This window comes from Pezoporus occidentalis, unplaced genomic scaffold, assembly GCF_034315485.1.
Source record: "Pezoporus occidentalis ecotype Australia unplaced genomic scaffold, CSIRO_AGI_Poc_V1 ctg33, whole genome shotgun sequence".
Classification (NCBI taxonomy): domain Eukaryota; kingdom Metazoa; phylum Chordata; class Aves; order Psittaciformes; family Psittacidae; genus Pezoporus; species Pezoporus occidentalis.
The window spans coordinates 2,877,631-2,903,377 of record NW_026915268.1 but is presented as its reverse complement, the minus strand read 5'-3'; the positions used below and the strand labels follow the sequence as shown (position 1 = coordinate 2,903,377).

The 25,747-nt window shown below is 37.4% G+C and overlaps 1 protein-coding gene across 7 annotated transcripts in view; it reads right to left on the bottom strand.

Annotated features, from left to right (window-relative positions):
- Positions 1 to 25,747, bottom strand: part of TENM2 (teneurin transmembrane protein 2) — a 691,595-nt gene that overhangs the window by 518,973 nt on the left and 146,875 nt on the right. For all 7 annotated transcript variants that reach the window (XM_062629179.1, XM_062629180.1, XM_062629181.1 and 4 more), the window contains one exon: positions 17,029 to 17,319. In XM_062629179.1, the coding sequence (XP_062485163.1) occupies positions 17,029 to 17,254 (226 nt within the window). In that variant the 5' untranslated portion in view covers positions 17,255 to 17,319. The remainder of the gene's footprint in view (positions 1 to 17,028; positions 17,320 to 25,747) is intronic.

Below are 25,747 nucleotides of genomic sequence, written 5' to 3'. Positions count from 1 at the left end.
TGCAGAATACATGACCTGTTTTCCTGGCTTCCACTTCCCAAAATGGAAACATACTGCAGATAACAGAAGAGGAGGATCCAATAGGAGCGTGAAGGTAAGTGGGGTTACAGCAGCATTTGCCTGTGCTGCCGAAAGTACATATGTTGCTGATGAGCTTGCAGGGTACCGCCTGCATCTACAGCCATGCTATTGGCTTCCCACAGATCTATTTTATTGTTGCTCCATAGCAATTCCACTATGTAGGCAAGAAGCAGAACCTACTCCTGTGCCATTACCACCAGATGATGCTCCCAAGCTATAGAGTAATGCCAACTGATACCATTTTACATGTGCCTTTCCTTTTACCTCCTTCCAGGTTATTTTGCAAAGCCATATCTCTACTTCTCCCCCTGCCTGGGATAGCCACTTTATTGATAAGAATTTCCAGAAAAGAGCTAGCTCCAAAAATTCTGCTAACGCTGTCTCTTCTTTCTGCTCCTCTCTGGAGTTAGCACCCTAAAGCCCATACCGATACCTTTTGCTCTTTATCCCTCTTTCAAGCATTGCTCCTGACTGGCCTTATTAATCTTCTCTTTATCTTGGTAACTGTCTTCCATATCAATCCTCATACCTCAAAATTTACCTTGCCTTTTCAAACACTGAAGATACTGTCACTTAATTTAGCTTCATTAGAAACAATCTTTTCAGGGAATTTAAAAGCCTTTAATTTACCAGTATAACTGTGCACACATTAGGAGTACTTAAGAAAGGATGTCCAATGGGAGAAAATCATGCAATCGATTACTGAATGCAGAGAAAAAAAGAAGAAAACAAATGTGTTTAAAATATATTGCCAAGAATCTAAAGAATCTTGCAAAGAATTCCTTGAGAGAAAAAAAGAACTAGAAAATTTGACAGACACACTCTACCACCTGCGTATCCAAAAATATCTACAGATTTCAGCAGAAATATAAAACTTCAAGCATAACAGTCTCCTTGACAGTAAGACAAGAAGCCACTTTCCACAAGTGCCCTCACTCCCCTCATCTGCATTTCAGATTACGCTGTATGTTAATTTACAACCTCGAGTCATCAGAAATTTAAGATAGTCCGTACAAAGACGTTTTTAAGTGGAACAGGAGGGAGATAAATGATAAGGATACACAGTTTGCCCTCTTACACAACAGGGTCTACTTATTACTTTGGCTGCTCAATCTGCTAACAGATTTCCTTTGGGTTTTTTGAAGGAGGTTTGTGACTGCCAAAGATCATATGCAGAATTTAACCACAATACTCTCTTCTTGGAGCTGCTGACAACAGAAAAATATCTTCTAATAAAAAGGCTGTAGGAAGGTAAAGTTTGTGCAGAGATTTAGCTCAACTTCACCCTCTGTCTTGAAAGCTGAAATGAAAAAGGATTTTTAGATATGTCTTCTCTGTAGGGGAGAATTTCTCTTACATGAGCAAACAACAAATTAAATACTTATTTTAAACATCTCACTACATATGAGCAAGATTAATTTAAACCAAACAATTTGGCATCCTTTCAGGCATATTGTATAAACACAACTCTATGTACACTATACTGCTGGACTTAATACACACTTTAAACATATTGTGTACAATTCTTATTTTAAAAAACATACTTCATATTCACTGATGCTACCAATAACTACTAGTCTGTTTCCTTGCTAAACAGTCATACGAACTCCAAGGACACAGATTTTAATTCCTATTCTGAAAACCAGCACCATAAACATGTCCAGGGGCTTAATTTATTCAATCATTTTGTGGAAATCTACTGTGCATTTTGGTAACAGCAATTTGTGATATGCTACCATATCTTCAGTCTTGCAGAACATTATTTAAGTCACATGAAGAGGATCTAAGGTAAATATCTATCAATTTGAGCCATTTGTTTACTGTGTCCTGGTGCAAGTGAAGAAGGGGATCAGGTTAGGAAAGCTAAAGCCCTGACAGAATTAAATCTGGCCAGGCATGTCAAGGAGAACAAGAAAAGTTTCTTTAGGTACATCAGTAATAAAAGGAAGACTAGGGAAATTGTGAGCCCTCACTGGAAGGACGTGGGAGCCCTGGTTACCTGGGACAATGGAGAAGGCTGAGGTACTCAATGACTTTTTTACCTCTGTCTTCAGTGGCAAGTGCTCCAGCCACACTGCTCAAGTTGCACAAGGCAAAGACAGGGACTGGGCAAATAGGAAACCACCTGCTGTAGGAGAAGATCAGGTTCAAAACCACTCAAGGAACCTTAAAGTGCATAAGTCTATGGGATCTGATCCATGAGTCCTGAGGGAACTGGTGGATGAAGTAGCTAAGCCACTGCTCATCATATTTGAGATGTCATGGCAGTTCAGTGAAGTTCCTGCTGACTGGAAAAGGGGAAATGTAACCCCCAGGATCAAAAAGGGAATAAAGGACAACCCATGGAACTATAGGTTTAATTATTATATTATTATTCTCCAAATTCATTACTCCACAGCTGAGCAAATTGATACTTTGGCTTCAATAACTGAATCAGTGCTAATAAAAGATATTTGTATATTTTACAATTTATTACAACTGTGAAAATCACCCCTTAATTTTGGGTTTCTTTAATCTGCCAAGTCATTCATTCAAAGTTGTTTCTACGCAGATATGCAAGCTCATCTTGTTCTACAAAGAGTCATCACATTTCAGAATTCCAATGTTTCTGTTTCATAAATACCACATCTGGTAAGAAGATAGGTTTCCATAGTCCTGAAATTTATTTGGTGCAGATTTTCTTAGACTGGAAACCAAGATCCTGAGCAGTAAAAGAGATACTGCGTAAAAACTGGATAAATCCATCCGTTATGGTTTTGCAAGCTGTAGAAATACTGAAGATCTACAGAAAATTGACTCTAAAGAACTACCTCACTACGGAATTGTATTAAGGAGAACTGCTCTGCCTAGTGTAGTGATGGCTACAGAAAAAAAGCCACACAGAAAACCCCCTGTGTGGGCCAGACATACTTGGATCAAGGTATAACATTGTTATGCTGTCAGAAAAATGAAGGGAGAAGATGAATTTAAGAGTCTGAATTTAAGATGGAGGAGTCTGTCATGCAATAACAGCTTATAAGAGTTACAAAGCCGACATATAAACATAAAAAGCAAAGCTGACACATTTGATAACCACAAAGCCTGCTTATTCCAAATATACTCTCAATTACAGTCATTCTGGATTACACAAAGTGAAAATAAAAAAGTTCAGAGAAGTGCAATATTACAGTGCTCCTCTCAGTCTCTACGTGTCAGCCTCTGAATGCTTCCCTACATGTACTGGAGGCCCAACCTCCTGCCAGGGCAAACACTTGTGGCTACAGAAGGCAGTTTCACAGCCTCTGACTGTGCAACACCCATCCCACCATGGCACTGACACTCAGGGCAATGCAAGAACATGGCAAACATGTCACAGCAGCTTCTTGTGGTTGGAAGCTGAATGTCATCATGGAGTTAGATGTTTTCTTTAAGGGTAATTTCTGAAACACCAGCTAAGCCTTACCTGTGCAATACCATCTCTCAAAGGCAAACACATGTGGGTAGTAGACTTTTTCAAAACTACCCTAATACATTAAGTCAGGCCCTCATCTGTGTAACTTTGGCACAATTACCCCGGAACAGCCAATGCACAGTAACAAGAGCTTCATTACAGGTTGTTAACAGTAAAAGCAAACACAAAGGTTCATTTTACTTTAGAAACGGTAAAGAAACAGGCAAACACAGATGAGAGATTGTTGCACTGAGTCAACAAGAGAGAATCGGGAAACTGAAGTACTGAAGATATCTAAACCCACAAACTGTTGTGTACACAGTGATTTCAGAGAGCAAATAACAGCTCATTTTTCTGTGCTGTGTTCTGGTTGAATTGTCCACATTCAACAATCCTAAATACAAGTACAGGATTTTTGTCCTCTATCAATACTAGATAATATATATTTGCAAGTTCCTCAAATTTAATGTTCTTTCTTCTATTTAGAGTGCTGCTAGGTCTGTAGGCAGTCTTATAAACCACTTTAACCTTATTTTAATTTTTCATTATGAAAATTATAGCTGTTCATTAATTTCGGAAGACACAGTATTACAGCTGTGATATATCATTCCTTATGTTATTAACAATCTACTTTAGAAATTCAGTGCTTGAAGCAGATATTGGTAATAATGTCTTATGAGTTTTATTTCTGTGTTTATAAGAATTTAGAAAATACTAGGAGCACACACACTTAGTTGCCTACCCATACACAAAATTTTATTCACTCTTCTTTTAAAATTAGTGCCAAAATATAATTGCATCAAATTTAATAGACTTGTTAGAAACTAAAATGCAAACCCCCAAAACAAGATACTATACAACTAATCCCCACCTATCCAGTAAGTTTACTTAAGCAAAAATTATGTCCTGACTACCATTTTTGTGTTGTAAAGTTTGAGCATAGTGTGAAGAATTTTCATTGAAGGTAATAGTTTTCCCCAGAGATTAAGCACTATTTTAGCTTAGCTTTAATATTGTTCAGATGTCTGTCTTAGGGATAGAAAAACTTTAAGAGAACAGAATATCAATATGAAATCAAATGGGATATGACTTCCAGAAAGACTTGTGGTCCTGTAAGTACATCATTTGAAATATTAATATTATTTAAAAAAAAATTAATATGCCATCTTAAACTGCCATCTTCTTTAAAACACAGTATCCTATTGTAAATAATGCAGAAAAGCTGGAATACTGTGCAATAGACTAGTTACCACAGAATAGGCCATTTGCTTCAGGGAATGAAATTTATCCTATTATTTGTTCTACATGATTGTTTCTTCTTTTTTGTGAGCTTTTTTTTTAGATGTTTTGTTTTGAAAATTACCAAACTTTACATTGCCTCTGGTTTAAGTAGCAAAACCTAAAACACTGGTAACTTTTACTTCCATACTTATACAATATTAATTAATGTATTTGAGAAGACAAAGCTGTAGTGAACTGAGTCATCCTGCAACTCAGAACTTACTATTTCATATAATTAAAATTTAAACTTGTTTCTAGCCAGCAGTCAGCACACAACTTGCTATTTCTAGGTAAAACCTGACCAAATGCTAATCTATTTTTTTCACATGGAATAGTGGGAAAAATCCTACTGGTTGGATATTTATTTAAATTTTCTTAACATTAAATGTTTCCTTACATTATATGACAGCTGGCGGAGCTGCCAAACCAAAAAACCTCAGGTGTAGCTCTCTGTGTAATCCCACCATACATGAACCTTTCCAAGAAGTTTAGGCCACATGTGAACACACTGAAAAGTCACTCTAAGAGAAGAAACACAGTGACAGCAAGTACTAAGATTCAGAGCTTAAGAGTGGATAAACAAACTGATAAGGAAAGAAGAAACATGACAGTGATGGGCATACAGCTGAGAGATGTTTACCCTGCTAGGCGTAGTAAGCATACCTGGGCTGATAACCTGGGCAAAGGAAGCAATGCAAGGAATGGAACAGAATAGTGCGAGGTGTCCCTGCCCATGGCATGGGGACCGGAACTGGATGATCTTAAGGTCCTTTCCAACCCAAACTATTCTATGATTCTATGATATTGGTAAGATCTTCCAAGGAAAATGTTTATTAAGCTGAAGAACAATCACTCATGGTAATTAACAGAAAACCAAGTTTGACTTTCAAAATTACATCGGATAAACTACACAGAAGGGACATTTCAGTGCCAATGATCAAACTCTTTTCTTGTAATCTAACTCAAGCACGTATCTTTGTGAAAGCAATGACTGTCACAAGAAAAACAGAGCTAACTAGCAGCATCGAAAACAAGTGTAGTTACACAGAGCTCAGAGAACCAAATCATAAGACAACAGGCACTGCTTTTAGTGTTATGTCAAGAACATTTTCAAGCGTCAAATTTAGTTTGCAACATCCAGTTTTTGTCTAAGGTTTAGAAAAACTAGTTCTTAAGTTCTGTTTCCTATAACATTATTTTAGATGAGTTAATTCCTCTCTCCATTTTCTGGACTTGATAAAACTCAGCTAAAATGAAGTCTCCTACTTTACCTTTCACTGCATTAAGAAGATACAGAACAGGGTTTGTGTCGGTTTTCTAGTTTTCTTGTATAAACTTCATGCATCCATTTTAACAAGGTTCTTTCACACACACAAACATCTGAGACCCATTCCACATCACGTATCAGAAGCAGCATTCCTCAGAGAGGTTTTTCTCCAGAGTTTAGAAAGTATCTTTGCATTCTGAGCTAAACAGGATGTAGGGATTGCCACCAGCAGAGGAGTAGGAATCACCAGCAGCTAGAACCCAAATATTCTAAGGAAATGTAAGCAAGTAATTACAAATAAAACTGCTTACATTCACGTGACTTGTTTGGCAACAGCCGTATAACATAAGGGAAGCTGCTACAATTCATAACAGCATCTTGTAATAAAACAGCTTTATGCATCCCTCTCAAACTGTTTAGTGCTCAAATCTCATCAGATGGCTGAGTAAGCATTACACTTTGGGACAGTAAATCTCTGTTTCCAATATGGTCTACATTCACAGACATGTACTTTTGCATTCACTGTAAGACACTTCCAGCTGAGCACTCATAGAAAAAAATTGCAATATATAAAAATATCTGCATGCTATTTTGTCTAGCCAGCTATCCAGGTTCTGAAAGAGTTTAGGAAGCATGATGGACCAACAGCTCAACAGGAACCTACTGCTACCCAGAAGACGCTAATTTGAAGCTTGGATTTATAAACATGGAAGTAGTGTGAAGGGGCTATACGTGTACAAGCCTCAGTCTCTTCAACAAGTCTTCATCTACCACAGTGAGGCATATACAGCATTGCTATGATACATTTTACTTCCTTTACAGAAAGACTAAAAGATTGGAAAGGGTTTAGAAACAAGCAACAGATCTGAATTCATGACAGAAGATGCTCTACTTGGACAGACAGATAATGGATAGATAAAGCTCACAGAAAAGACAACTGGCTTAACTGCAGAATCTAACTGCGTACATCAAGAAAAACACTGGGTATTATGGGTGCTCCAGTAAAAGAGAAAAGGGCATCACCAGACCTAATGGCTAGCAACTGAAGCCAGTTTCCAGAATCCAAAGAGAAACTGGCATCTGCTCTTCACATGGAGGCTGGCTTCTTACAGATGCTGCTCACCAGTGTAAATGGTGGATTTTCTGTCTGTTGATGTTTTCCGGACTCCAGAATGTGTTTCATTCAAGGACAGATTACTGGGATCAGTGTAGAAATAGAGATGAAAGTTAATGAGCAACTGGATAACAAGCCAAACAAGATAACTGGTAGGTCTTCTGATCTTAAATGCTGAATTCAGAGACAAACAATATAAAAAAAAAAAAAAACCTAAAGAAAAATTGCTGGGCCTGCTTACCCAATTATACTTGCTTCTTGTTTTCTTTTTACTAATTTTGATTCCCATTTATAAGCTTTAAGTGAATTGGTTATCAGCACTTTGACCCAACTCCAAAACATCCATGGTTATCTAAGGAAGAACAGGAGGTTTGGGTAGTGGTTTTGTTTGTTTGTTTGTTTGCTTAAAAGTTTCCTATGTTTTTCTAAGTAAACTGGGTGCATTTGGGTCCAGTCACAATATTTGAAAACCTTCTAAAATCCCTTAATCTGTTTGAGGTATTAGGAGAACAAACAGGGACAAGAAAACAAACACAAATATAGTAATCATCACCACAGACCAACCAGTTGTCCACCAAGTCTAGAATTTAGTCCTCAACAATGTTACTGAAAAGAACATGGGCAGAAAAAATAAGGTGCAAAAGACAATTACAGAATAAACATAATAAACACCTAAAGCCTATTCCCAATGCATTTGAACTGAAAATGCACTTGTGCATTGGAGCTGCGCATGCACCCTGGTGCTCATCCCATCTTCCACGCACTCCAAAAAAAATACAAATGACTAAGCCTTTCCTTCTTTTCCTGAAGATGTGGACTTTAAAAACATCTGATATCAGACAGCTCAACAATGTATAATCCAAAATAGATGCTTTTGTTGGTTTAAAACTTAGGGATTTCCATTTTCTTTAAATATTTCTTTCTTCCTGTATTATGAGAAGGAGAAGAAGCAAATGGCTTAACTCCTCCTTGCCAGAAACCAAGTTTTACTGGGATCCCAACTTCACAGGAGAAAGAAACAATATTCACTAATGTAAATTCTGGACTATGTGACTTCTGAAGACTAATTTTCTGGTACGAGCGCAGGATGCAGGGACAAAAATGCCCAATTCAAACCCAGATCAAGCGTAAAAGCTTTTTAAATCTGAGATCTGCACGGTAATAGGTGTATTAGAAAAGCATCTGAATCTCTTCTTTTCATCAGTTTGAGAACACTCACAAGTAATCAGCCTCTTTTCCAAACTCTTCTTGCTGGAAAATACACCCTAAAAAATATCTATGTTAAACTGCAGATCTTACTACACACAAGAACCCAGAGAAGATGGAATATCTGCAGAATTTGCTCAGGTTAGCTATTTGTGTTAGTAGGATTAATCAAGAAATAAGTATTTTCACTTAAAAATATCTCATTTTAAAAGGAAAGATGTTATTTCATCACCTTGGAGTGCATTATTTCCCTTTATGATGAATTTAATAAGAGAATGAGCATCCACATGGATGTGTCTAAATATTACAAACTTGGAAGAGTGTATGCAGTGTATATGAGAAAATGGAGTAGGATTTATAGGCTCAAACATTTCTACTTTCAGTATACAAAGTTTTAGACTTCTGTTACATATTACAAAGGGATGAGAACTAAAAAGTACAGCAAGGTTTCCTTCAACATTCAGTTCAGCCCTAGCATTACAAGGCAAGCAAACACTTTGTTGTTTCAAAGCACAAGACCTTTTTCCCGGATACAAATTTGGAACTATAAAGTACAGGAAGTGCAGTTCCTATTAATTTTGAAGTGCTTTTGAAAATATATTTGCATTAGAATGGTAACTACTAAGCCTATTATAGAGTAGGCCTAAGGTTTTAAAAAAATTTCTTTCATTCACAGCATGTGCTAACTACATGAGTGGATACTGCCTATGTTTTAGAAGATGCCCTTTTCTATCTAGTTTGCATAATGCTCATGTAACTTTGTAAATGGTGAAAAAAATAGAACTGAGTTTAACTTAATCACCAACTAATGAGGAGTCCAGTACAGCAGCAGTAAAATACCCAGAAGCTCTTTTCAAAAGCTAAATAGTTCTTTAGAAAAAAAGGAGCATACATCTATATATACTTACATATGAGGGAACTGGGGTTCAGTCTGGAGAAGAGAAGACTCAGGGGGGACCTTATCGCTCCCTACAACCACCTGAAAGGAGGTTGTAGTGAGGTGGAGGTCATTCTCTTCTCCCAAGGAACAAGGGATGGGACAAGAGGAACCGGCCTCAAGCTGCCCCAGGGCAGGTTTGGATGGAGCTGAGGAACAATTCCTGCCCCAGAGGGTGCTCAGGCATTGGAACAGGCTGCCCAGGGCAGGGCTGCAGGCACCGTCCCTGCAAGTGTTCACACAGCGTGGAGATGAGGACTCAGTGCTGTGGGTTAGGGGTGGCCTTGGCAGTGCTGTTGGGGCATGATTGGGCTGGGTGATCTTAAAGGTCTTTTCCAACCTGGCTGATTGTATGATTCTGTAGATGCCTGGGAAATCCCTGCATGCTGATTCTGCAATGTAAACTGTAAACAAATGCTGATTTTTAATAATGATCACTAGAGAAAAACTGACAGGAATAAAAAATTATTCCCCAACAGAAACCGTGTGTGTACACAGAATTCACATATTATGTCTAGCTGGTTGTTGTTTATTCTACAAATACATATTAATATTAGAACAGTACTGTGCTTTTCAGCACTGGTCATATTAATTATTACTGGCATCCTCTGTCAGCACCATAGTTTCTCTATCTAAAGTTTCAGGACAGAATACTTTACTCAACTCCATCTTTACTACGTTCACCTAGGACAAGATTCCCGGTAACACTTTAACCAACTACACTGTGTATTTAGCTTGCTAGCTGGTTACATCCTTTCCTTAGCAATGACATTTTAAATACTTCAACATGCTGTACTGCAACGGCCTCCTCTGAACTGCCAGGCTGAAATACATCTCCTGCCATTCAGTACTGCTCTCTCAGAGGAGCCCTCACTGGCCAAGATCACAGACTCACAGAACCACCAGGGCTGAAGGGCCCTCTGGAGATCACCCAGTGCAACCCCTGCCAGGGCAGGGCACCGGGAGCAGTCACACAGGAGCGTGTCCAGGTGGGTTTGGGATGTCTCCAGGGAGGGAGACACCACAGCCCTCCCGGGCAGCCTGTGCCAGGGCTCTGCCACCCGCAATGGAAAGTTCCTCCTCATGTTGAGGTGACATTTCTTGTGTTTCAGTTCATGGCCATTGCTCCCTGTCCTGGCACCGGGCACCACTGAAAAGCGTCTGGCACCATCCTCCTGGCACCCACCTTTGAGATATTGATCTGCCTTGATGAGATCCCCTCTCAGTCTGCTCTTCTCCAGACCCATTGTGGCCTCTGCTGGACCCTATCCAGAGCCCCCTGTCTTATACTGAGGAGCACTGGACACAGTGCTCCAGATGTGGCCTCACCAGGGTTGAGTAGAGAGGAATCACCTCCCTCAACCCACTGCCACACTGCTCCCCGTGCACCCCAGGACACTCTTCTCCCTGCTGGCTGCAAGGGCCAGCTCCTAGTCAACTTAGTATCCCCCGATACTCCTAGGTTCTTCTCAGCTGAACTGCTCTCCAACAGGTGAGCTCCCAGCCTGTGCTGGTACCTGGGGTTCTTCCTCCCCACGTGCAGTACCAAAGATGCTGATCTAGAAGCTGCTCAGCTAGTTGGATAGGAAAGAGAGCAAGAGTTGAACCTTCATTCAACAAGCCTGTGTTAGACAGGCTGACTACTCAACAATTACTGCCAGTAGGTCTGAGCAACCAGCCACACCCAGCAAATTGACTCACAGCGTATGAAGATAGCAAGTGGTGAAATGCCAAGAACGCAGGATGGCAGAGGAACGGAAGCAGAAAGTAAGAGATTACCAGAACAACTGATTTAAACTACCATGCACAAATGAGGGAGCTTGCTGCTCAAAAGGAAATAAAAAAATACAAACCAAAACCAAACCAATCAAATAAAATACCCTAACAACAAACAAAACCCACAAAAGAACAAGAGAAAACAATTCATGCGTCTGCACTTGGAAGTAACCTTGAAGACAGAGTCTATTCCATGACGTTTCCCTGAAAAGCCACTTCCAAGCAGATTTCCTTTTGATTTTGTGTTAATTGTGACTCAGATCTAATACACATAAAGTTTTAGTTTAATTCCTACTTATCAGCAGATCTTAATACCTGCAGCTCAAAAGGCCACCTGACACTAGAGTATAAATGAGAGGAGGCATGTTAGATTTTGGGTTAGACTTTCTTACATTTTCCTTTCCTAAATGCACTTTTGAGAAGGATGCTATAAAGTTTTGTACTTTGATTTATTTGCTGTTTTAATAATGCTGCTACATAGCTCCATTATTTACAATATCAGCAAAGAGGAAAGCACAGATGAAAAGTACTTTCATGTTTCTAAATCACTTAACAATAAGAACCATATAAGTTTTTACAATTTGGGAAGGGAGAAGGTAGGGGAGGGAGTTTTCATTCAATGTCTTTGCTTTATTAAATAAGGTATACATATTAAAACATAAATCTTTATTTCTTACTAACGCCATGCTTTCTAGAATTGTCTCACCTGAATAAATATTTCACACTGGGATCACGTATCTCTTAGGTAACCATTAAAACAATGTAAATCTTGATTCATCAGCAGTGGAAGTTACACATGTACACCAGTTCTAACAGGAAATTTGCCTTGAGGGCTTTTTCACCACACAAACTACCCTGCATCTGATTCCACATTAAGGGCTTCCTATCCAAGCTTCTGCCACCTGCCTCTACCTTGGATTTTCTTTGATTATTTAAGAGTATGGATACACTGAAAAGCAATGTGTTGCAGAATGCCATCCAAACCCAATCAGACAAACTAAGAATGTGCTTCCTCTCTAACCAGCATACAATAAAAAGCTTTCTGTAATGTCTTTAATCCAAATGTACATATTGAGCATCTAATTTGCTAAAGGTCACAGGTTCTGGAAAGAAATATTAAAAGTAGAATGAGTAAGACTCAGTTGGATTTGGAAGGGATATGCAGACTTGAGCCTGAAAGTTGAGTATGACTTGTGTCTGATGACAAGATAATCAAAATCTAATTTTGGTGTTACTGGGAATAGAAGCAGCAAGTCAAAGCCTAGTTAGTCTGAGAACCTGTGACAGCAACTAGCCCCACCATACAGCAGCATATCAGTCACTGCCAAACACAGAATACCAGACCACAATAACTTTCAATCTGGACAAGCTTAATCACTCTCATGAAACATTCCTACTGCAATGTGCTTCTTTGGATGTGTCCCAGTAAATTATTTGGTGAAAGATTTATGATGTGAAGAAGAACGAGAAGTAAAAACAACATTCATTTTTCTCAGCAATCAGAGCTGCCCTAAAGTAGGCTGTAAAAAATAGAAGGCAGATTCATCAGACTGGTTTGGGTTGCTTTGGATTTGGGGTTTTGAGTTTTTTTTATTGATTTTTTTTTTTTCCTTCAAGAAACCTATTGAATATATATGGAAAAGAGATGCAGTATGAAATACCCAAGAGAATATGAGTAGTATGGCATGGTAACATAACTGCACGCAGAAGAAAACTGAGTGCATTACACTTCCCAAGTGCCCCTCTCTGAGAATTCTACCAATATAACAATTTTCTATTTGATGTTAATAAAAATACTGGACAATCTTAAGGGATGTTCTAAGAAACTTATTATAATCATTGTCACTACTAGTTTCTAACTCCTGTTAACATACCTATAGTGTTAGAAAAGATTAGAAAGCATGTTTGTACATATAAAAGAATAAAAAATGGAATTTGAGCTGACATACAGAAAGGAATTGGCTGCTGTTCATTACTGAAATTATCTCACTATACAAAAAGAGATGCAGTCACATACACAAAGCAATTCAACTGTGGTAAAAAAGCCAAAATATGTCAGAAGGCTGTTAGGTCCAGTTTAACATGATTGAGTTTTTTAGACTTCTTTTTACTAACTTCAATCATATACTGTAGTTGTTCTAACGTTTCACAGCAGAGATTTACTGCTAAACTAGGTCTGACCTGAGAATGAGAAAGCAGTCCATTCACTGTAACTATTGGCTAATAAATTTTGCATCAGCTGAAGCCTGGCTCAAGCAGAAACAAAATCCATGAGCTATGAATGCCAAGCAGGGAACTCTGGAAAAGCAAAGTTTTCAATCACCCCTTTGAAGCCCAGTTTAAAACTCTTAACAACTTATTACAGTGTTCTTTTAAGTACAATTTGGTTACAAAGAATACTTGAAGAAAAATTGCCTTTCAAAGCAACCTCTTTAAAGAGCTTTTCTAAAATCCTCATTTTTTTTTGCCTTACAGGAAATCTACCTTCACTGTGCTGTGTCAGCAGATGAAGTAAGAAAGAAGGTATTTTCTTCAAAAAGAAAAAAAAAAGTAAAAAAAAAAAAAAAAAGTTAAAGTTTGATAATTGGTTCTCTTTGCTGGAAAAATACATGGCACAGAGAAAATTCACATATTACCAGAAGATTGTAAAATATTCAAATATTCAGAGGTGGCTGAATCATTGTCAAGCTTTTGACATATCCTAGTAGAAAGTATAAAAGTTTCTATTCATCTTAAAATACAGCATTCAAAAAAGGACTCCTCCACTTTAAATAAATCTTGTGATGTTTGAACGTTCTCTCAGATTCACTGAAGGGCTGCATTTTTGAGATTGATTGACTAATGAATATCCAGTGCAGGTGCTGAATTAAGAATACATTTCTATCTATAGTTTACTATATTAGGGAAAATCTAAGACAAATTAATGGCATGGACCTGTCATTTTAGCCAAGAACCTGAACACCTGTTTTGAAGATGGCTGGAAAAAAAGCTCGACACAAAAATACTAAACTTATCCTGGATCACTTTGTACAAATATTATTACCGATACATTAAAAACAACTTTAAAAGTGGGATTCTATTATTTAGAAAAATTACAGGTAAACATCTTAGAAAAGATCACAGTAAAAGTTATGCCAGACTAAGGAGCTTCAGGTAATATACAGTCATGTCATCCATCAATCCTTTATACCAAAACTTCCAAATCCCACGCCAGAAAGCAGCATCTACACCAAAGAGGAACATACTTTGGTAGGCACATTGGTCAGCAATTAGTAAATAAGCTTATTTCAAAACATGCAAATGATGACAAGCTTTAAAGTTATATTCTCAGAGCTAAACTTCCAACAACATTTAATTTTCCTATCAAATGCTTTATTCACACTAGCTTCCAGAGGGATTTCTATTTCGGAGATCTACTCTTTCATGAAGACAATCAAGTCAGAACCGAATGACAATAAAATACTAAGGCAAACAAAATGATCTGTTTCAGACTTCTGAGCTCTGAATATAGTTTTTATTATTAGCATTCCACTGTCGAGCCATCATAAACAAAAATGGAAGTAGTACAACTTGGTCTTACGCTTCACAGATTTTCATAACTGAGTAATGTATGATCAGGCAGCAGCTAAAACCAACTTCTTTGAGCAGTTCCAGTACCATGGTTAAACCAGATATTTTTTCAGTAAGTCAAATGCATGTAGCTTTGCTAACAGAAGAGACAAAATATTGAAGAAGATATCTACAATTGCTTAAAAATGTCAAGCTTTTTTTATAATAGAAGAATAAAAAATTCTCTAAAGACTATTTATTTTAAGCATGTTTATTTCCTACAGAATTTAATCCCATCAAAACACCCACTCAAATTTAGAATAAATTTACATGTATAAACTCCTAGATGTCTGCAGCTGGAAACTGCATGTATAAGATGTAATGAACAGGATTTTCTACTATGTGAACCACATTTTTATCCCTACAACATTAAAGTAGAAAGTGAGAACATGTACTAAGCCTTAACTTAATTTTTGCCAGTTATCTCAGATTTCATGTCAGTAGAGAAACTGTACACCCAGAAATATACCCAAGCTTTCAAATACAAGCAATTGTTATACAGACTTATTTTCTTAAGAAATTTGCTTTCTAAACTTAACAAAAGCAGGAAAAGAAGGACTTACTGCTCATATTCAACAAACATGTAGATGGCACTGAGGGACATGGTTTAGTGGTGGACTTGGCAGTGCTGGGGTAAGGTTTGGACTTCATGACTTTTTCCAGATTTTTTTCCAGCTTAAACAATTTTGTGATTCTATATTATTTAACAAAAACTGACTTTGGCTTTCTAAAATAAATGTTATTCATTGAGACACAACACCACACACTAATGGAAAGGGGAAAAAAACATAATACGAGTGTTTCAATTCAGTTACCAACAATTTGCAGTCCCCTTCATAAAGAGGGCAGATAAGAACACATTAAGAGCAGGAGGAGGATGAACAGTTGTCAAATCAGTAATCAAGAGAAAAAGAACACCCTCATGAAATGCTGAATAATGACCTGGAAACTAAAATGAGGCACTTGAGCTGAAGCATCAATCATCCAGATAGGGAAAAGTAATATTTAGATGACTCCTGTACACAAAGGCTGAACAAACCACAGTGAAAATGGCTCCGGTAGCTCATATGATTTAGCTGCAGTTTGATGGGTTCTCTCTAGTTAAATACCTATAAGTAAAGACAGACCCTACAAGAACAGGGATTACCTCAGAAAACAGAACTGGATGTTTGATAGATCAAGCACAATGCAAACACCTCCAAATGTCTGTACACAGATGTGAGAGAAACAAGGGATTAGACAAGGGTTTAATTAGAGATGCTAATTAATAGATATTTTGATTTAAAGGTGAAAGCAGACACTGACTGCTGGCAGAATGCTTTAACAAGTTGAGTGACATGATATCATATATATATAAAAAAGAGCTTTCATTGAACGATCTCCACAGAGAAGCGTAAGAACTTAGAATTTCTTGAGTCACAGTATCAGAAATATGCAGTAGGGAACTATCACATGGCTTTAACAAGCACATACATAAAGTGGTAGAGTTTCAGCAATTCAGGTTTTACTGGATAATCTGCCTTCCATAGAGGGGGCACAAAGGGCTGTACATTTCTATCTCAAAACTGCCTATACCTTACTTGATATAAAGCATATCTGATTCTTCAACTAAAACTAAACCAGGCCATTTATTTTAAAACCCATATCTAATTGTTGGCTGAATGACAATTTAATAGGTCTATTTGGTCAAGTTAACCAGATGATTGGATACTGTTCCTATGAAGCAATATCTACTAATGGCTTCAACACACTTGACTTCTGATTGATTCAGATAAGTGAATACCTGAATGAGAGTAAAACATTTAGTTATTGGACATAACACGTATTTAAAGTAAGAAGCCTTTTATAAAAGAAGAGATTGCTTCACCATGCTTACAAGTTCACAAAGGCAGGTTATTTCAAATATTCTAGGATCTCAATGCTGCAATAACATTAGAGCCAGTTATAAGTGTAATTAAACAGGTTTCCTCCTTCCAGTTTATATGAGGTGAAGAGTGAGAAGGAGGAGTAAGCAGTGACAAAATGAAAGCAGAGGAAACAACACTCCCATTCCCACACTTAAATTATAACAGTTAGGAGCAGGAAAAGAATTCCAAGGCACCTGATTAATAGTGAATATAAGTTGGCCATATGGGATTTTACCATAACAGTGTTGTATTCTGAGAAAAGTACGTAATTTAACACAAAACAGTTGAAATGGTAAAATGGTATCCATTCTCCTACAGTTCTTTCATTAAACCTCCTTATAACACCGGTTACTTTAACAAGCAACAGAGGTTGTATACTGAGGATTACTGTAAAGAAACCAGTTCTACGTTTAAACAAACCTTGTCTTGGAAATTCATCCGACTCCCTGTGAACAAGGTCAGAAACTCGATTTCCATAGTGCATCCTGGTGTCATGATCATACGCCTTCAGTGTCTCACTTGAGCTGTAAGACTTCTGAGTTGGTACTCTGCAGTCTTCACTATCCAGTGAAGAACTTGTATAGCGACACTCCTTTCCACACCGGCCCCTGGTCAGAGAACGGTGTCTTCTGTCTTTGATATCCATTATTCTGAGTCAGGTAGGGTGTTTTCAGAAAAGCCACTCTTATATTTGGGGCCAGTCACTGTCACCTAAAGCAGGAAAGGATAACAAAAGAGTGAGTAATGTTGTTACTAGAGTTTGTTTTATTCTAATTCCCTTGAATTATCCTTGAAGAACAAGGTGACACAGATCGAGAAGAAAGAGAAGACCCACATGACGCATCCTTAGAAATTGAAATAATCACCCTGAATGGGTGGGGGAAGAAAATAAAATGCTACAAGAGAATGGCATTGTATCTAAATTATCATCTTGTTGAAGTGTTTAAAAAATAAGGATAAAACAAAACCACTGTTATCTTTTGATTTTTGAATGAGCACTGATAACAGCACACAACTGACAGAATCGTATTTGTTCCTGTCCCTGCAACAGTACAAAGCAAAACAGACTCAAACCAGCTTTAATTCTTTCCATTCTTCCTACAGGAGGGCTTGCAATTAAGAAAGAAGCATGCAGGAGAGTTGCATAGAAGAAATTATTCCTATCCAGCATTGATGCATCACAAAGATGTATGTTATCCCTGAACAATGTGTTCAGAAGCAGCAGCTGATTCTATTGCCCCTGGATAATGTAATCGAAGCCCCTGTTCCAAACAAAAGGTGGACCAGATATCTCAGAGGTCCTTTCCAGCCTTGATGTTTCTGCGTTTTCATTATTCTCTGAAAACACTTTAGGAATTGGCTGCTCTTGGGCACCACAGAACATGACTAGAAGCTCCTCTTCACAATCTCTCAAGAAGACCAGTTTATCCATTTCAGCAGCTGGAGATCTTGAAAATTGTGTAAAAAATATCTTCTTGCTCACTGGAGCAGAAAGAGAGATTCTTACATTCTGCTTAATTAGGACACCCTTACTGTGGCATATATACTTTAATATATGCATAGTTAACATGCATAAACCACAAAATGAAAGATACTGTTGAAAGCAAGAAATACACTAAGCATAAGCACCCTAACCACTGGGGTACTCATTATTTTGAGTTGGTATTATTTGGGTGTGTGTCTTTTTTTCATGGCATCCCATGCCCAGGTCTGTGTATTAGTCCTGAGAAACCCTCATGACAAAGCTTTTTGTTGGGAAGGAAATCTACCTACACAAAGAATACCCACATTTGCTAACAAGCAAAAATCAGAACTAAACCTCTGCTTTTCTATTCCTGGCTAAGAAGGTGAAGAAATGGTTTTGGCAAATCTAGCTGGGACAGTTGAAGACATTTTCTTTCCCATTGTCATTACAGGATGCTCAAAAGCACTCCCCACAGAATGGGAGTAGGTCCTGCACACCAGCTGCACCCAGTCTCGGGCCAGAATCTCAATCTACAAAAAAGCGCTTCAGCAATACTATTGCTTCTGACAAGTCTACCACCAAGGTAACAAACCAGTCGTGGTAGAAACCCCAGAAGGCAGCCCTGTCTCTCACTGTTGTAGTTGTTTGAGCTGATAGGAAAGGAGGTCATAACATTGGTTTAAGTATTGCCTAAATCATGGCTTTTTGGCTGGAATAGCTTTTGTCCCTAAGAGAGAACAAATGTACTTGGCCAGAGGAACTAGTGAACTTGAGAAAAGGTTTATTGGCTTCATTTAGACTCTGACATTTAGACTTGTTGTGGGTTGCTTTTTTTTTGGTTTTGGGGTTGTTTTTTTTTCTTTCTATATTTCAAAGAAGAAAGTTAGGTAACCAGGAGAAACAGCTGCTTTAAGCCACGCACAGATACTCTGCAATCTGTGAGCAACACAAAGTGTAAACATGCTTACTTTTTTCTCCTTTCTCTCTTATTTTTAACCATGATGGTACATTTCAGAGGGGGAGAAAAGGAAAAAACAACAAGACCACAAAAATCACAAAACAACACATCTAGAAAAGCCAAAACAAAATCAGAAGACATTCAGCCCTTAAAACTGGGAGGGTTAGTTTAGAATTTTAGATTAAAGATAACAGAAGACTCAATATATACTCCCATTTCTCACCTCTCTGACTGTCCAGTGGCTAAGCTGACTTCTCCATATCCAAATTAAGTTCAATTCTTTGATCCTGTAATATTTATTAAACTGTAAAGTATATTAACACTGGTGGCACAAACACTTGCTTGAAGTTTGAGAAGATACATGATCATTTAGATTAACAATGCCTGGCTCTCTGATCCCAGTCCAGTGCTATCTCATCAAACTGAAGTATCAATAGATCACAAGTATAAAACACAGAAGCAGGTGAATGCAGCACCATATTGAGCAAAACCTGCCAGTTACTCTCTGGATGTCTTCGTGCTACTGGTCAATGCAAAAGCCTATTGCTCCATATGAAGTCTATCAGATCACAAACAGCTTTTGTTTTTATGATTGCTAAACTTTAAGCTGTCTGGCCTGATTTCTGTTGTTTTGGAAAGAACATTTAATTCCTTGTTACTACAGTTTAAAAGAAGAGTTCACAATGACTGAGCCAAACCTTCTGATTCTTTCCATGATATCAGCTTCTTAAAGCATCTTCTTTAAGAAAACAGATATTTTTTAATTTTTCCCTCAATAAATATTATTTTGTTTTGTGCAATTACAACTACAAAAATAAAAGGAAATACTAAGACAATGCTCTAATGTTGATAATGCCAAGAATATTCCCCAGCAACCCTTATGTGCTGAATATAAGGCATCAACATCTGCATGGTCGGCACCATAAGAAGCACAAGGAAATAAATGTAGAAATATGATAAATCTATTCCAACAGCTTTACTTTGAGCTTTCTCATGGAAAGTCTCATTACAAGAATCAGACACTGATAATTTGGTGAAAGATTTGACCTTTATAATACTATTAAAAATTTCTTGAACTTTAGTAAATTTCAAAAGATGCTTAAAAATATTACAGATAAAGTGAAAACATTCTGAGGGGGTTTATTCAATGACATGTTCATATTTATTACAGTACTTCTTAACTTTTTCCTAATTTTTCTGTTAACTTGAGGAGAGATCCCAAGCATCTGAGACTAAATACATATACCTAAATGCAACAAAATATTCTCACAGATTCTCCTCTCATTCTCCTCTCTGTTTTGTTCACAGAAATCCTCAAAGCAGTCAGGCAACAACAGTTCCACAGAACTGGCAACAAACTGCTCTTCAGATTCTGACAACAGTATCACCATACACGGCTTGAAATGTGATGAAATGAAATTGTAACACACTTTAAGAAAACTTGTTTCACATACTTATCTTAAATAGATGAAATACTGTTTCAGTTCTATGCTAAATACCTTCCCTGTTAGAATGTGAAATCTTTATGCAATCTATTCCTGAAAGGTAAAATCTGATAGCTTTGGGTAAGCGAGAATAATGGTTAGATTCAATTTGGGTTTAAAATCCCTGATACTTTTTGACTTGCCTATCTCAAGGGCACTCTATGAATGGTTTATTTTGAGTAATTGACCTAAATAGTAACTGATTTAATAATTTCTTTTGTTTCAAAGGATTTCACTAAGTCTGCTCATATTGACCCACTTATACTACAGAGTAGTACTACCACTAACTGACTTCAACTGTTTTTCTCATCTATCAGTGTCTTAATTCTCTATGAAGCACTAGTAGGACCCCCATCTAACTTTCTGAGTAAGGTATTTATGGCTTGCAAAATTGTTGGTCAAGTTTCAAAGGTGTGTAGCCTCACACTATAGATCTAGACCTTCCACAGACAGGAAATCAAAAGCAATAAATGGGACATGCTCTATTTGCTGCTGACATCTATCTCATGCGCCACAAGCTGCACATGTCTAATAAACTTTGGACTCACTATTCACCTTCTACAAAACTTCTGTGTTTATGTGAAGCAACTATTTACCTGGACATGAGTACTGCAGTGATCACAAGAGAGTAAGTGGTAACTGTGGGGTAGTTTAAGGATGCTAAAACACTGTGTGTTGAGGAGAGAGGAGAGAACTGAGGAGCTTAGAAGTGGAAAAGAGGGGTTTGTTTTAGGGGCCTAAAAAAAAAAAAATTGACCACTTCTTGTGTTAGCAAAGTCAAATCAATAGGAGGCATGCAGAGAGGACTCAAAATGAATTTTAATGGCTTAGAAAAGCCTACGCTAGAAGTCTCTTTAAATTTGAAGTTGATACTTACACTGATCTTACTTAAGTTACGTGCTTGTTTCTTGTATTTTCTAATGATCCCTTATACTATTAGAGGGTACATGGTCATTAGAACTGCCACTCACAACAGACAGAATGCAGTAATCACTTGGAAGTTCAAGAGAAAACAAAGCACTTCACATTTACTTTGTGCCCCTAAATAACCTAGCACAACTAGATCAAGACATTACAATAGTGCATACAGTATGAGAAATAGGCTTTTTTTCCCTCTCATTTTAAAAAAGTAGTACACCATGTACCAATCTGTTCATTAAAAAACAGGTCTCATAAAAGCCTGTACTCCTTTTCATCAGCAACAATTGGAAATAAGCTTGTGATTTAGAGATTCAAATGCTGTTCATTATTTTATGCAAAGACTATTTTTGAAATGAGAAAATTCAATAATTCAGCTTTGGCATAGTACAAATTTTCAGGGAATAAGTAAAAGGGTTCTTTAACTGATGTATTATTTTCAGATTCTAATATCAGTGAAAAAGTACATTTCTCCTGGATCACCTCTGCCTTTTAAAAAAGGCAATAAATAAAATGTGGGTTTTTTTTAATGAAATACTACTATAGTCTGTACACTTTGTTACACAAAATAATGTTGATGACAAGTACGCTGTTTTTGATCTGAGCCAAAAAACAAAGCATATTTGGACAGTCTGTTTGGTGTAATAATGTAACCTCCATTTCCATTGGTAAGTCTTCCTTCTGATTTTTTCATATTCTCTTTTTTTTTTTGTCACTCCAAATACTGAATTTTCCTTTCAGTGTAGCTACTCTATGTATTGTGTTGAAAATTAGGCATATTTAGTGTGACATGTGAAATAGCTATTTCAGAGCAGTTTTGATGAATGATTCAAGTTTAAGTAATAGAAGACATACAGTGCTTATAGGCATCCTGTGTTGTGCTGTACTGCAGAGAAAAACGGCTTTTCTTACCATTTTTTTCTTTCAGTAAATAAAAGCTATAGGAAGCATTTTCAGACTAAGGGCAGTCAAAATCGTACACACAACAAAATCAAGCACTGTGCCAAAGCTTTATCTCATGTATGTGTTTTTATCAATGTAAATATACATATTTTTATTTCCAGGCTATCTTCTGAGATTTCTGTACTGCAGGAACTTCTTACAAATCCCAGAACTGTTTAAATCTCTTTTGAAAATAACATCCCATTAAAAAAATAACATGTCATTAAGAACTGATGAAAAGCCCAGGAGCTACTAGACAGACAGCTTTCTAACAGCTTTAGTCTCACATCATGCACAGGCTGCTAAGGCTTAACCCCTTATTTTCCACTGAGTGTGGGGCACAGGGGTTGATACATGTAAGCACATCCTCCTCTCTGTACTGAGAGGCTTCAGAATGAAAGTGACACTGAGGATAAATGGGGAATTTATTTCTAGCAGATACTTTATGTCAGTTGAAAAAGCAGGTGGACAAACTCAGATACAAATATCTAAATGTTATTAAACGTGGCTTCTGGTTTACAAACCTCATGAGCTGGGATCACCACAGATTTGGAAACCACACCAGTAAAATTTCACTATTAGCCAAACATCTGCTATGAACTGTGTGCTTTTTCCCATCTGAGAACAACATGAGAAATAGCAGGCTTCAAAGTCATGTAACAGGTTCTAGAGTGGGGAGAAAAATACCGGCTTTTAAGCCTCCATCACACAAACCTAATGAAGTGCCTCAGTGAGCCCACACAGTATATTTACATGATTATTCTTGAAAATTTATTTTAAACTCACTAGAATATTATTTTCATCCTACATATTTCAGCAGCTGGTCATCACAAGAGTGCGGCAACCATCATGCTGATTCCCACCCTAGGCCATTAGGAGTAGACCGTGTCCCACTGACTTGGAAAGATGGTCATGTTTTGTGAAACGTGAGACACAAGCAATGAAAGAGTACATAATGTCCAAATAGCAAAGAGTTTATATCTTTTTTTCAGAGAAGGGCTTATCAGGGCAAGCAAATTAGTGCTAAGCAGAGCATGACATATAAATAAGGCTGAAATGACACCTTCTTTTCTTCCTAGATACATGGAGGTAAAACGATAGAGAATTTGAAGAAGTAAAGAAAAGAAAGTGGCAGAATAATCTTTTTCGTGTATCCTGGAGTTTCTCAGCTGTGTGGTTTCCAAGTTTTGCCCATTGGGGAGTGTTTTTCCCTCTTTTCTGAATGAGGCATTAATATTGCCCCCATTCCAAACACTGCTCAAGTAAGAAATGCCGAAAAAAAAAGAGGGTTGACCCAGGGATAACATATTTCCACTCCTAACTCACAGCTGCTTACAAATATGCATTAAGCTTTAAGATAGCCATAAGAGCTAAATCCGTATTATCTTTATTCTACAGAAAAAACTGAAACACAAAAAGGGAAGAGCCCCCCTGAGGTCATACAATGGGTCTCCTGCACACTGGGAGCCCCAAGTTCCAGTTCTCAGTTTCCTGCTCACAATATAATTGTTATCTAGCACACAATAATTATCTACATACTTCCATCATTCCATGCAGTCAGATAAAAAAGAATCAAGTCACCACAGAACAATACAAAAAGTCAGCTTCTTAATTAATATAATTACTTAAAATGACTATAGCTGAACAAGTTCACAGAATGGATTTAAAGATCAAATACAAACTGGCCACTTCAAAAGACTAAGTTTACAAAAATAATTGCCTAAAGAGCATTATTACTCTTCCACTGCCTAGAAAGAACAAACAATACTATTAACTGCTGCTAAAATGCTGTTAATGAAGAAAGGTAGACTAATTTATCATTGCATAATTAACACCATGCAGTTAAGCATGCTTTAACGATTCTGTATAATAGTTTCCTATCACTAGAGAATACTTTTGAATCAGGAAATAATTGTCTAAATAATTTTTGATTAAGTCTTTGATCAAAATGATCAACATTTATAGAAGTGAGATAGCTCTAAATGCCCATGCAATGAATGACAACTTGCTTTATATAATAATCCATTGATGATCTTTTTTTCTTTCTAATCCTAGGGTAGAATGCTGTCTTTAATTAAGTTAATAGGATTTTTACCCTATCAGTTTTTACCCTTAGCTCCATTATTAGCAATGGAGCCAAGACATCAGGCTCATTTGAGCACAAGCTGTACTCCAGCCATTCCCCTTCTCTTTTGCTTTTACCAACACTTAGTCATTAGTTCGTTTAATTTTTCTGTTCCCTTGGCAGGCTCCTTATTTTTCCCCATAGCTTCAGTTACGGATTTGAATGCTGTCCACTACCACAAGCCTTTTCCTTTATGCCCAGGCTGATCTCTGAGAACTCTTGGGCACTATGCTTCCATATTAAACTCAAGGGGTTTGATTTTAAACATATGACTGTGCTATAAAGGCGGAGAAAGGACATGTACTTTCCTTGAAACCAAGTAGGTCCATGCCAAGAAATTTAAGAGGGTTACTTCCTTCCTTCTCCACTTCCATATGTTAAAACATTCTGTAACTCTACACCTGTTGGGCACCTTCATTCTTGCTGGCACTAGCAGAAGCTGTGCCACTGGGTAAATGATCAGCCAAAAGAAAACCATTGGGAACACACCTTTCATTTCTTCTTCACTCTTAATAGATGAGTACTCTGCTAATGGGGAACTTTTCCAAAATCTGAGATCAAATGAGGCTCCTGTGTACATCTCATCAGAAGATGTTACTATAAGATCATGTTGCTGAAGAGGTTTCTCAGCGATTTTCAAACCTCTACAAGACTGTTCTCAGAACTCATCAAACGAAGTAATCATGCAAACAGTTATGAGTTTAGGTACTTTACTTCTCATTTCAGTTGAGAACAACACCTGCTTTTGACTCTAAATTTACATCACTCCCCTTCTTTCCTTAAAGATTCCATGGAACCTCTCCTGCCTCAATTTGACACTGTTTTCATATACTCATTAACAAGATGCTTTAATATGCTTTCTCCCTGCTAGCAGTGCCAACCTACAAAAATATTCTTTGAAGAAGGCTTTGCTAGTGACCATTTTTAAGGTTGTATAAACTTGTCATGACAATAAAGCGCGACAATATTTTAAAATGCCTATTAGTATTTAGTATGACTTCTACAAATACAGCTATTCCCGACTACACAAGTAAATAACACACTCGGCTGAGCTCTGATACTCCCCTCTGCTGTGGGGGGAGAGAAAAAAACCAGAAGGAACAAAGAGAGTCCTTTTATTTGTGTAAACTCTCAGCCTTACTTCTTGGGAGTTCTCTGCCTCTGTAAGCGCACAGATTTTATCAGAAATAACAACTTCCTAAAGCAATTCTTTGTTTTAAAGGTTCAAGGGAGGTTAAGAAAAAGTT